This window comes from Terrapene carolina, unplaced genomic scaffold (assembly GCF_002925995.2).
Source record: "Terrapene carolina triunguis isolate 2854851 unplaced genomic scaffold, T_m_triunguis-2.0 Scaffold211, whole genome shotgun sequence".
Classification (NCBI taxonomy): domain Eukaryota; kingdom Metazoa; phylum Chordata; order Testudines; family Emydidae; genus Terrapene; species Terrapene triunguis.
The window spans coordinates 13,976,120-13,988,180 of record NW_020664562.1 but is presented as its reverse complement, the minus strand read 5'-3'; the positions used below and the strand labels follow the sequence as shown (position 1 = coordinate 13,988,180).

Genomic DNA, 12,061 nt, shown 5'->3' with positions numbered 1-12,061 from the left:
TAAAGTGTTTTTTCTTTTTTTTTTTACAGTTTTAACAAATATACATAAATATAAGAACATAAATTATAGTAAAATATTGACAGCATTTGAGAAAATGTTGATAAACAACCCAATGCATTTATGCCTAAGGCCTTATAATAATTAAAAAAGTACTGTTCTAAACTGTTTAAGGACATCTCATTTCTGTGAATCTTTTATATAAGTAAATGAGTACATCATAGTAATGAGGCATTATTTCTCTCTAAGCAGTTCAATGAGAGAAATGTACATAATTTTAGTCTCTACTCCCCATGAAACAGAATGAACTACATAGTTATAGCATAATACTGTCTTTATATTTACACAGTTGTCACAACACAAACAAAACAGGATCATAAATCATTCAAATCTTTTCCTGAGAATGAGTTCGCCCCCCTCCCACCAACTAATCGTCTGGTACACGTTGCCAAAAAAACCACAGATTTGGGGAAGGTTTCAAGTTTGTAGTTTTTTCAGAACAGTGCTACTCTGAAAATAATTATACAAAAGAAAAACACTAAGCACAATAGTGACTTGTGCAAAATAATGAAACACTGTTATGAAATCAAAATGCAGCCCTTTGTAAATAATACTGAAATATGTTCCAATGGCTATTTAAAAAAATGTTTATATTTGTTATAAAGATTGAAATGTCTACCAGGTTCTTTGCCATACTTATTTTAAATGGATAAGAGATTCTCAAAATGTCATTTGTCAGAGTATGTAAAAAAAGTGATTTACTTTTTCAAAAGCTGGACAGACTGAAACCCATATCAGATGTCTATCCACAGCAACATTTGTTTAAGGCTGAATTGGGTAGAACTGAGGTGAAAAAAACAGATTTAGTTAGTGAATACTGTGACTCTCCTGAATATTTTAGTTGCTAAATAATTTAATCTGAAGGAAACCTCCCTTTAAGCAGCTCAAAGAATTCCCTTAATATTTAATTTAAAAAAAAAATAAACAAACCAGTATTACGATGTTGAAATGGAACTGGAAATACTCAGTGGGATGAGTCTTTCAGTAATGATTAGAACATACAATGAGGGTCTTTCGGAACAAGACCAGGATGTCTTAGAATAAGTATAGAGTGTTCTGTACCTCATAACAGACCACTTTTTTGTTTGTATTTCATGATGGGATTCATTAGGTAAAATTCAATGACACTGAAAATAATAAGAAAAGTGAAGGAAAAAACAGCAAGAAAATTAAATTTCAAGACAAGCACAAACACAAAAGCATAAGGCAAGAAATGTAAAAAATGTAATTGCAGATGAACAACATTCAGTGCTTACGTATCTAATCAAAATATAGAGTAAATGTACCCTATAGTCTCTATTAGCACATACACATCTCCACACATGAATCAGACATTTCCATTATCACTTGTAGTTGTATCATCTAAGTGACAATCTTCTGTACTCCTAAATACTGTGTTTACATTCCAGTTGTGGATGATAAAAGAGCTTGTCCAATTTCAAGTTCTATAAGTCTTGTTGGCAACTAGAAACCTATTTTCTATAGGCAGTAAAGATGAAGTGCAAGTTTACCACAATTGTCTGAAGCAAATATTTTCCCCACTATGCCTTGGTAGGTAAGAGTTTTTTAGGAGTTACTGGTCTCTTGCTTTGCCACAAATGGCTGTGAATGGTAATTGCATCAACACTGGCAGACATAGTTTTAGCAGGTATGTGGCTAAATTGCTTCCTGTCAGAGTTGTATTTATATAGCCCCTCTATCATTTTCTTTGTGATTGATTTGGGGCCTATCCCAGTCAGCTTATTGATTTCTTCAGTGTCAGGACAGTATGTATACAAAGATCTGAACTGGCAGCCAGAATCCCGGAATAGGATTAAGAAGTTATTGGCATCAGATTTCTCCATTTCCTTTAAAAGAAAAAGAAAAAACGTGTTTACAATGTGAAATTTATATTACATGTAGGAAACCCTCAACTCTAAGTTGTAGGGGGTTTTATTTTAAACACATTATAGGCTGAACTATAGTTCAAGTTGTAGAATACTTTCCATAAGACCCTGTTTTCAGTTGATTAAAATTTTCCCAAACTTCCACTATTAGAGCTGAATTTTTGCATGCTGGATGTCTGCCTCAGGAAGAATTTTCATTTTTTATAAAAAATTAAGCTATAACACTGCAGTTGTTCCTAAGATGGAGGTAAGGGGGAAAATATTTTTTTTGCCCAGGCTAAAAATTATTACAACTGTTTAATTGAGAAGCTCTAGCACCTCCATACTTGGGAGCAGGGGTTTGCAATTTGCAAGGGAGGTTGCCCTAGTACTAAAGATATGCTTGTTGCCATTCCCTAAAAATCCACCCCAATTCGGCCAATCTATAAGTTTCTGAAAAATTGCAGTTAGCACATGACCAGTAGAGGCTGTAAGCATTATGGTCTAAAGATCCCAGTTGCACAGATCATGATCCATCTGAAACAGCTCCTACTTGCTGACTAGACTGAGCCTGCTCAATTCTAGGGCTGCAGGAGTGGAGCATGATCTTCTCTGCAATTGCTCCTTCATACTGCTGGGAGCTATTATGGTGCCAGGCACCAACACTGCCAGCAGAGAGACTGTTTTTCCTGTGCTCGTGGAGCCCCCTCTGCTTTCACCCAGATAGTATGGAGGAGAAGGAAGCATTCTGACATGAATACAGAGAGGTGAGGAGTAGAGGGAGGGGATGGGGCAGAAGGCCTTATCTACTAGAGCACACACCCCTTCAGAATCTGGAATTGAACCCAGGACTCTTAAATCTTGACATTGCTCTGCTCTCAGCAAATAGCTATAACCCACTGGCAAAGTGGGTGTCTCATACCACTCTGGTGGCTAGTGTACACTGAGGATAACAGTTTACTGTTACTACCAGTTACTCCATTAGGTTAAATAGTAGAGATCTGTGTTATGGATCTAAAGATCCCGACTCTGCTGATGACCCATATAGGTTCCACAAAATGGAATTGCTTTTTTTCAGTTTGCTTTTTAAAAAAAAACTTAGAAAATTATGTTTAAAAACCCCCCAAACCTGTGTTGTTTTTTTTAAAGAATGTTAGGTTGCTAAATCAAGCATTTAAAAGTTAGCAAATGCCAGAATTAAGATTGCCTGTGCATATAAGTAATTCAGTCTCCTTCAGCATAAGCATTATGATACTCTTTAATTACATGATCCTATATAATTGTTTCCATAATTCCGCTTGCTCTTTTGGTCCTTTACTCACAGAGGGGACAGGCTCGGGATCACTGAGACTACTCTAGCCATCCACAAAGCATTTACACAGCCTTGGGAGGAAGATTCCTTTCCACTCTTCCCTCCACACTGGCATGTCTCCCTAATGTCCAAAGGTGGCTGGATTTAATCCTATTTTTAATCATCAGAAGGAAAATATCCTTACCTCCAATATTTTTTTCTTCTGACCTTCATTTACTTTTCCAGCCAAGCAACAATGAGCCAGAGCATTCTGAATAATATGCTTATTGGATTTTGCACTGGGTTCTTTGTAGAGCTTTGGTCCTATGAAACAGAATTGACAAATCAGCTAAGTGATTCAAAAAGCTATACAGAAAGCAGTCTTGAGCACCATGAGACACTTTTTCCATGTATCATTTCTGTATGTAACAATACAATCCTAGCACCCACAAAAGAAATAAGTAGAGATCAGACCTGTTACACACATGCATTGATTGACTGCTAGTCTTCTGTTACTGTATCACAGGATTATATATGAATATAATGTGGTACAACTGTCAAAACTGAAAAAAGATTTTTTTTTAAATATTACTAGATTCACTCAATGATATGTCCTTCAGCATTAGATCATCATAGGGGCATTTTAGGGAACTATCTTGAATATGCCTCATAAAAACTGTTCACATGATAATCTACTAATGATCAAATACTTTGTATTTAAAAAAAAAATCCTTCAACCAACTAGGAGGAGTAGTAGTTTCATTTCTTCCTCTGCCCCTAGTTTTGAAGCGTGAAACAGATAACAGTGAGTTGCTGCAGTGTTTAGAGTTACTGGTCTCCTGCCTTCTGGGATTTGAGTCTTGTGGAACCCCAACTGTGACTTGCCCATAATGAAGGCAGAAGGTTTGGGTGCTGATTCTGACAGGTAATTCAAGGCTGCCTGAAGGGCTTGTTCCATCTGGAATGACTAGAAACTATCTCTGCTTTGGTTTCTGACAGGTGTGCAGTGTAGGGTTGTGAGCTGTAGAGAGGTTGATAGTATCCCCCTCTTGCTGACTTTTTAATTGATGACCCAGTCCTATGGAAAAGCCATAAATTGGAAGAAAATTTTACTGCAAAAAGTTTAACCAAAAACCAATTCCCCCAGATGAAAACTGTATCAAGTATATTTTTGTATAAACTGTTCTTTGGGGTGGGGATGTAACCTATTGGCATCAAAGCAACATGTGAAGCCTAAGAACCAGAGGCCCTCTAGAAGATGTTTGGCTCTTCACCCTAACAATAATTTTGAGGGATTGGTCAATGGAGAATAGATTCAGCAATTTATCTTCCTATTTGAGTCAAGACACTTTGAAAGGAGGCATAGTTATGAAGACAAAAAGCAACATAATCTTAAAGGCCACCAATGATTTAAAATCAATATTAACTTTCACTGTCTCAGACTAACTAACTGACTGTTTGGAGGGAAGAACAGAATGGGAAAAGATGTAAGAAATCCGATTTATAAACCACAGAGTATTCAAAATTATGTGGCAAAAGACCCTGATTGAGTTTCTTAAAAAAATCATGCTGCATTTAAAAACAAAGTCTGAAAAGTTAAAAAAACAAAACAAAACAAAAACAAAAACCCAACCTTTAGGCAATGGGTCTTAATTGAGAGAACTAAAGGAGACAACCTAAGTCCAGTATTAGTACCTGTATTAGACTTAATCCTGAGGAGATGCGAGGAAGCGATTAAGTTGGTTGAAAGTGCTCTCAAAGATTGGTAGATAAGTACTGTGCAGTATCCAGATTGTAAATTTGGCCTCTTCTGTAGTTATTGCAGTAGTGTTGAAGAGGAAAATAGTTTATTTTCAGCACATACAAATTTCCCAGCATAGCTAGAGCTGCACAGCCTCATAGATCAAAATTAACCTCCTTAAAAGCTTGTTTATCTAGAATACCTGTTGATACTTCAGAGTTATTCTTTGCCAGACTGAGCGATATTACATGGACAAAAACACAGATTTTATTATTATAACGCTACAAGACATTTTGTAATATCACATGCTACACACACGGAAAAAGAGGATGACGATGATGTCACTATTGTTAGACTCATAGGGCACTGAAATATTAGAAGCAAGGCAGTAGAAAGTTTTTAATATGTCTTTAGTTTTTAAAGAGGGGTCTGTTTTGAAACAAGATGTAAACTATGGTGTATGGTTGGCTTTCAAACAATTCTTCAATTCTTTTATATTTAAATTTATATTACTGAATAGATTTTTTTCTCCTATGGCAATTATATTTTTCTCTTTGAAGCTTTTGGTTACAGACTGATCTCATATTTTCTACACTTTCCTCCCCTTGCTATAGAAACAATTTTAATAGGACCTGCATAAAGTTACTTATGTGAGTATTTGCAGGATTTGTCCTAAATTTGTAGTTTAGTCTGTTTATTTAATATACCACATTTCCTATTGTATCAATATTTTTTATGTTATATATTAAATTACGCCATTTTTAGACAGTCTAGACATTTGCTTCTTTATTATAGAAGATTAATTTCAAGTATTTAAGGAACAGTCACGTTGTAGGAATGGCAAATAAAGGAGAACCAAAACTCCCCATACACAGACCCTTCTTATACCCAAACATTTCCCTAAGAACATTACCAACACTGACCTGTGTATTCTGTAGCAGAGGCCACTGAAGAAGTTGTAGATGCATTTTCCCAATCTTTTTCCCCATTGCGACTACCACAACGACTTGGAGATAAGAATCCTTCCACAGACTCAGACCTAAAAATGTACAAAAATATGTTTTCCTTTCAGAACTGAGTAGAACATATCTATGGAAAAGTCCCCTTATTTTCAGCAGAATGGCCTTTTAAGATCAAAAGAAAACTTAGAATCAGATGTACCAAACCCGGGGGGGAAAAAACAGAAATTGGGCTTGTTTTTGGCTTAATTGGCTTCCGAGTTGCTTGTTGGCTAGTTTTTGGCTTGTAGCTTGTTGCAGCTTGTTGCTTCTTTTTTTTTTTGATCGGCTCCCGGCAACCGGGGGGCAAGCAGGGGGAGGGTCAGGGTTGCACAGCAGGCCCACGACAGTCCCAGACTGCACGCCGGGGGGATCTAGTCACATAGACTGTTGTGGTTCTTAGGGATTGGCTTGTTTTGGCCTTGTTTTGAAACGGGATTAGCTTGATTTTTGGCTTACTGTGAAAGTTGGGGTGCTTATTTACCATGTGAAAATTGGCAACTGTGCTTAGAATACATTACTATGATAGAAGACAGCAGGATATGAAATGTAGACTAAAAGCCAAAACCCGTAATGCTACCAGAAGAATTAGAGGAGCAACTCTGTATGTTTACCTTCTGTCACATGTATTATTTAAGGTGTTCCAAAAAGATATTACTAAGAGTAACAGTAGTATGAAATTGTAGACTATACATCAAGGAAAGAGTTCTAACAAAATCTATTAGACTGTAGAACAGTCGTACTGAATTTTGCTTGAATCATTTAAAACTACACTGAGCAAAACATTTGAGAATTTTCCATAGGGAAAAAGCCTGCTCTTGACAGGATGATTAACCAGAAGTACAAGGTTTGTTTTCCCAGTTCTACTGATGATGGCATTATTATAGCAGCTGCCAGTAAGGACTGCTATAGTTAAGGCTGCAAAACAGTTTCCATTATAACCTTTTGTTTTCACAGACACTAACCATTGGGGATGAAATAATCAATGCTTTGTCCTTAAATCAGGGGAGTCATTTGCTATGGGGCAAGGAAGGGAGTTCTCCCCCTTTGACCTTTATTTGCTCCCCCTGACTTTTCATAGGGTTATAAGTCTTCCACTTTTTGCCCTCCCCCAGATTTTGCAGGATATAATGTAATCACATATAATGTTCTATATGCTGACACCACCTTATCCTCCCCTTCGGCCTCCCCTGAATTTTTATGAAATGACACTCTGCTCCAAATGTGAATATTTTTATGTGTGGAAAGTGTGAGCAAAATCCCTTCAGCTATATTTTTTCAGTTAAATTCTAAATTTCTTTGAATGGGACTACTACAAAAATTGGTCAAGTTTGAAACTTGGCAGGGATGTGGTCCTGAACAAGAGAAAGGCTTTGCTTGGTTGAAGAAATTAAGAAAAAAAGTGATTTTTAAAAACATGTTCTGACCACATTCAATTGACATCTGGTAGAATCTTAGCAGCTAATTAAGCTTCATTTATCACTGTACCTTCACTCTACTCAGCCTGTGCATGAGGGAGATTGCAAAATGTCTTTATGAAATTCACACAGTACAATCCTCAAAAAAAAAACAAAAAAACCCTTTAACTCTCTGACATGAGGAAAAAGGAGAAAATTATGGCAATTCCCCCCCTTTCCTAACCCAACAAAAAATAAAATCAATGATCCTGAAAATTCCATGCCTCTCATCAATTTTTACTGGATTCTACAACATTCTGAAACTCAAGCTCTGAATCACATCTGAAGCCACAGTAAGATGCATGGGTACCAGTCATTGTTACTTCAGTGCAGCACATCTGCACTAAGGTTTTGCACAAGTACAGGTACATCCATGTGGCTAACCTGGTGTAAATAAAACCATTGTAGACAAGGCTTTATTTTTTTCTGTAGAATAGCTAAATATAGTTACAGTACACCTCCTCTCAAATAAAACCAATAGTTTCAAGAGATGTCAAATACACAATACATTTAATTAAAAGAATTTATGCACTACTGTGACAAGCAATGAGCCAGCGCTCAGAGCATGAAGAAAAGTGAGGCAGCAGCTCATTAAAGCTACAGGGCTGGTCACAGTTGAGAAGTAAAGCACGGTGGCAGTAAATACAGGATAGAGTTGGGTTAAGTCTGATCTGAGCCTCGGAATAACTACCTTTCCTTTTTCTTCTCTCCTCTCTTCTTGAATGTAATTGTATGAACTTCTGTTTATTTAATTCAATCTTTCATTATATCATTTTCAAGTGAAAACACCACACTGGCTTTTAACTCACAATAAATTCTGGTATTCAGCCTAGGCTGGTGAAAAAAATGCCAGTTAAATTCTGGTGAGCTCCTGACTACTTTTGTGCAGCCACTAAGAAAAACAAAGAACACAACTCTATCAAATCAGCAAAAAAGTACTATGGCATATAAATTGACAACATGTGAACAAAGAATCTATAGGTTGAGCCCAAATCTCAAGGAGGTGAATTAAAGAGATAGCACTGATAGCACATCCACTGGATTTTACTTTTGCACTCATTCACAGCTGCACAATCAGCAGCACTTGTGAAAATTAACACACACAACTCAGTTCTTCATCAGCCGACAGCGTGAAGGATCAGTGTTTCAGATCAAGAAAGAGTATCAGTTGTCAGAATACAAAATATGCAACTTGGGTACTTTAAGCATTTTAGTACGTATGCCAGTTTTCTGAAGATAAACACCAATTTATATTAAATAAAGGTGTTATTGCAGCTTTACCTTGGCGTTCTCTTGCCTGACTGCACGCTGTCATTGTCTCCTGTGTTCAGTGATGCCAATGAGAGGCTAGATACTGAAAAAACACGATAAAGTTGTGAACCTGGATAAAAACAAAGTTAAAATTCATGAAAAAGCAGGCAAATAGTAAAGAGTCTGTTCATTAGACACAACACCAGCAGAGGGAAATTGATAAGTGTTCTTATTTCTATTTACAGTATGCCTGCATGCATATGTCGCACAGTTAATCCATGTATTTACAGACACAATACCAATGGAACTTATTTGAATCTGGAGTTTTCTGAGGCTAAGCATTCATGTTGAAATATGGGATTAAAGTTGCAAAATCAGCAAAGCAGGTCTAGTTACAATGGAATTAATTTCCCATTATAAACTAGAAATTTGAATGGATTGTTATGGAGCATTTTAAATTGCACTGAAATAAGGTGGAGGGTAACAACCAGCCAGGACACAGCACACATGGGACGACAGCGAAGGATATGGAAACCTTACTGCTAAAAACACAAATGAGGACATTGCACTTTCCTCTATCTGTAAATTGTTAATATTTTCTTTGAAATCATTATTCTAAATTATTAAATAATTAATGACATGCTACACTTTTCCATAGGACTGTTCTCACAGGGATCACAACTACACATGCACTAAGTCAGGCAAGTAGGTGAAGTAGTCATAATAAAAACACACCAGAACATAAAAGTAACTTTTCAGATGTACTTTAGTTTTTGTCTATGATGAAGCAGCAGCTTAAGGACTCTTACCTTATAGTCACCATTTTATTTATTAATCTCATATCTCCCAAATGTTCTACTCATTTTTAGCTCTACAGGTGCAAGGAAGAGGTTAGTGGCTGGAAAGAATACATGAGCGTGCACAAAATCGTGCCAGACATTAGTGCTTTTGCTGGTGTTCATCTAGCAAACCTTTGTGTTTCTTCTTATATGCATGCATGCATAATATATCAGCAACATTTGTCATCATTAGCTTCCATTTGTAAATTCTACTTTTTCCAATTCAGTCACATGCAGCTTCAAAAATTGTACATCAGTTTAGCATGAGGCTAATCTATGCATATTTTAGTTAGTACCACAATTCAAGCTGGTGTTTTAGCATGAACAGACTCTTTTTCTACACCGATATTTGTTACCTGGTGGACCTTTAACTGGAGTTTTGGGTGATTCAATATGATCTCTATGAATAGATTTTGGACGTGGCTTTTTTTGTTTGGATGAGTGTGGGCGTGGCTTTATTACAGTATCCATTTCTTCCATGAGCTTCAGCTGTTTCCGTCTCATATATTCTTGCTTAATAAATTCTCTACGTGCTCTTTCATCTTCTTTCTTTTGACGTTCTTCCTCTGTCTTGCGCCTAAGAAATCATGAAATAAAGTTTTAGTAGAAAACTTTCCCTTGTAAAGACTAGCAGTTGTAACCACCATAATACTAGTGACAGGGAAAAAATGGCTTTTCCAGAATCTTCGAGTTCTCATATACAAGTAAGATGAACTGGTCTATTCTCAGTTTTCAAACAGTTTAAAAACTTAACACACTTGAATGTTATTATTGGAAAAATTAAGGCCATACTTCAGATTGTGGAATTTTTGGATTTAATTGTTTTAAAAAAAGTTTTCCATTTATTTATTGAGAGCTTGTCTTTCTTTTCACCATAGATTTTGGAGGTGTTTTAAATTGTATCAGGGAAATCAGAAGATTTGAGTCCAGATCTTCAGCTGATATAAATTTGCCAGTTTACATTAACAGAGGATCAACTTCTCACCTCCACTGTAGATGTAAATAACGGGATGAAAAAGGTTATCTACTTGTATAGTATGGTTCAAACCCTACCCTCAAATACATATGAAAAATTATTCTTTCATTCAAGTAGAATTGTGAATAGATAAGACAGAATATCCTCTTAGTCTTTAACTCAGTTTGCCAGTACCAGAACTCCCTGAAATCAATTGGTTTAAATAAAGTATTGGGCTCACAGTGGAAAAAGGATTTGTTGTGGAAAACAAAGAAGGGAGACCTCATTGCATTATGATTACAATTTTTATAATTTTAGCCATAGCAAAGATTCTCATGTTTATTATTATTGCTTATGTTGCAATTAGAATATGCAATTAGCTTTACCTTGTCTCTTCCTTCTTATGTTCTAGCTCTGCTTCCAGCTGCTGCTTTCGAAGTAGAGTCTCTCTTTCCCTTCTCAACCGTTTCTCCAGTAATGCTGCCCGTTTCACTGCCATATCATTTTCCCCCTTTTGATCATCCTAGTAGCAACAATATTTAGGAAGAAATAGATTAGGAGATTTTAAGATAATTTGATTCTGCATATGGTATACTTCAAGTCACTAAAAGTCTACATTTTTTAGATTGTGTTGATATAATCTATTAAATATCCTTATTGAAAATCTTCCAATATCTTTCCCCTACCCTATGGAAAACCAAACCAAACCTCCAAAACCAACCCCCAAAACCGTACCGGTACACACTTGGAGATTATTTAGTTATGTCAAAGAAGTATTTATACTTCACTTATATCAACAATGGAGATAATGACTAAAGTGTTGAAACCTATACAGATCTAACTATCAAACCATAGCAGGAGGAAACGTCCACTTGAGGAGTAGCACATGGAGACACGAACAGCTGCCTCCAACTTAAGTCACTGGGACCTGTTTATGAGGGCACCCCCCAGCTAGATCAGCAGCACAGCTCTCTGCCCTTGAAGACAAAAAAGCTTCAAAGATCTCATTCCATTCCAAAACAAAAGGGGAAAAGAGCAACCAGAGGTTGATGGGGGGGGGGGGGGGGGGGGGGGGGGGGAGAGAGAGGGGGCATTATGAAGTTTATCCCAACATTAATTCAAAAAATGTGTTACCGCCATTTATATCACATATCCTTACAAGAAAGCTAGTTAAGAAATTTTATTAATGTTCATATAATGCATTGAACTTGTCAAGTGCTGCACAGCTAAAGTGACAGTCTTGGTTATTTTTATGATGTATTGGTGCTTTAGGAACAGGGCCAGCTCTAGGCACCAGCAAAACAAGCTGGTGCTTGGGGCGGCACATTTTTAGGGGCGGCATGGCCAGCGCCAGAATGCCGCCCCTGCCGCCCCTAAAAATGTGCCCCGGCCGCCCTAGCTCACCTCCGCCGCTGCTGCTGCCGCTCGCGCACCACGGTGCGCCAAACAGGTGATTTGCACGCTGCTACTCGCCCTCCCTCCCAGGCTCTCAAACCTGGGAGGGAGGGGGAGACTCTGAGTGGCCGCGGCGCGCGCGCCGCTTCTCCCCCTCCCTCCCTACTAGGCTTGAGAGCCTGGGGGGAGGAGGCAGGGCTGGGGATTTGGGG

At 37.4% G+C, this 12,061-nt stretch overlaps 1 protein-coding gene across 1 annotated transcript in view; it reads right to left on the bottom strand.

The window, feature by feature from the left end:
• Positions 1-1,426: 1,426 nt before the first annotated feature.
• LOC113407450 (calmodulin-regulated spectrin-associated protein 2-like) overlaps positions 1,427-12,061 on the bottom strand; it is a 188,311-nt gene continuing 177,676 nt past the window's right edge. Inside the window, exons 13-18 of the mRNA XM_026655999.1 lie at positions 10,841-10,977; positions 9,856-10,076; positions 8,691-8,763; positions 5,878-5,993; positions 3,419-3,537; positions 1,427-1,904 (exon numbers count right to left, since the gene is read on the bottom strand). Of these exons, the coding sequence (XP_026511784.1) occupies positions 1,599-1,904; positions 3,419-3,537; positions 5,878-5,993; positions 8,691-8,763; positions 9,856-10,076; positions 10,841-10,977 (972 nt within the window). The 3' untranslated portion in view covers positions 1,427-1,598. The remainder of the gene's footprint in view (positions 1,905-3,418; positions 3,538-5,877; positions 5,994-8,690; positions 8,764-9,855; positions 10,077-10,840; positions 10,978-12,061) is intronic.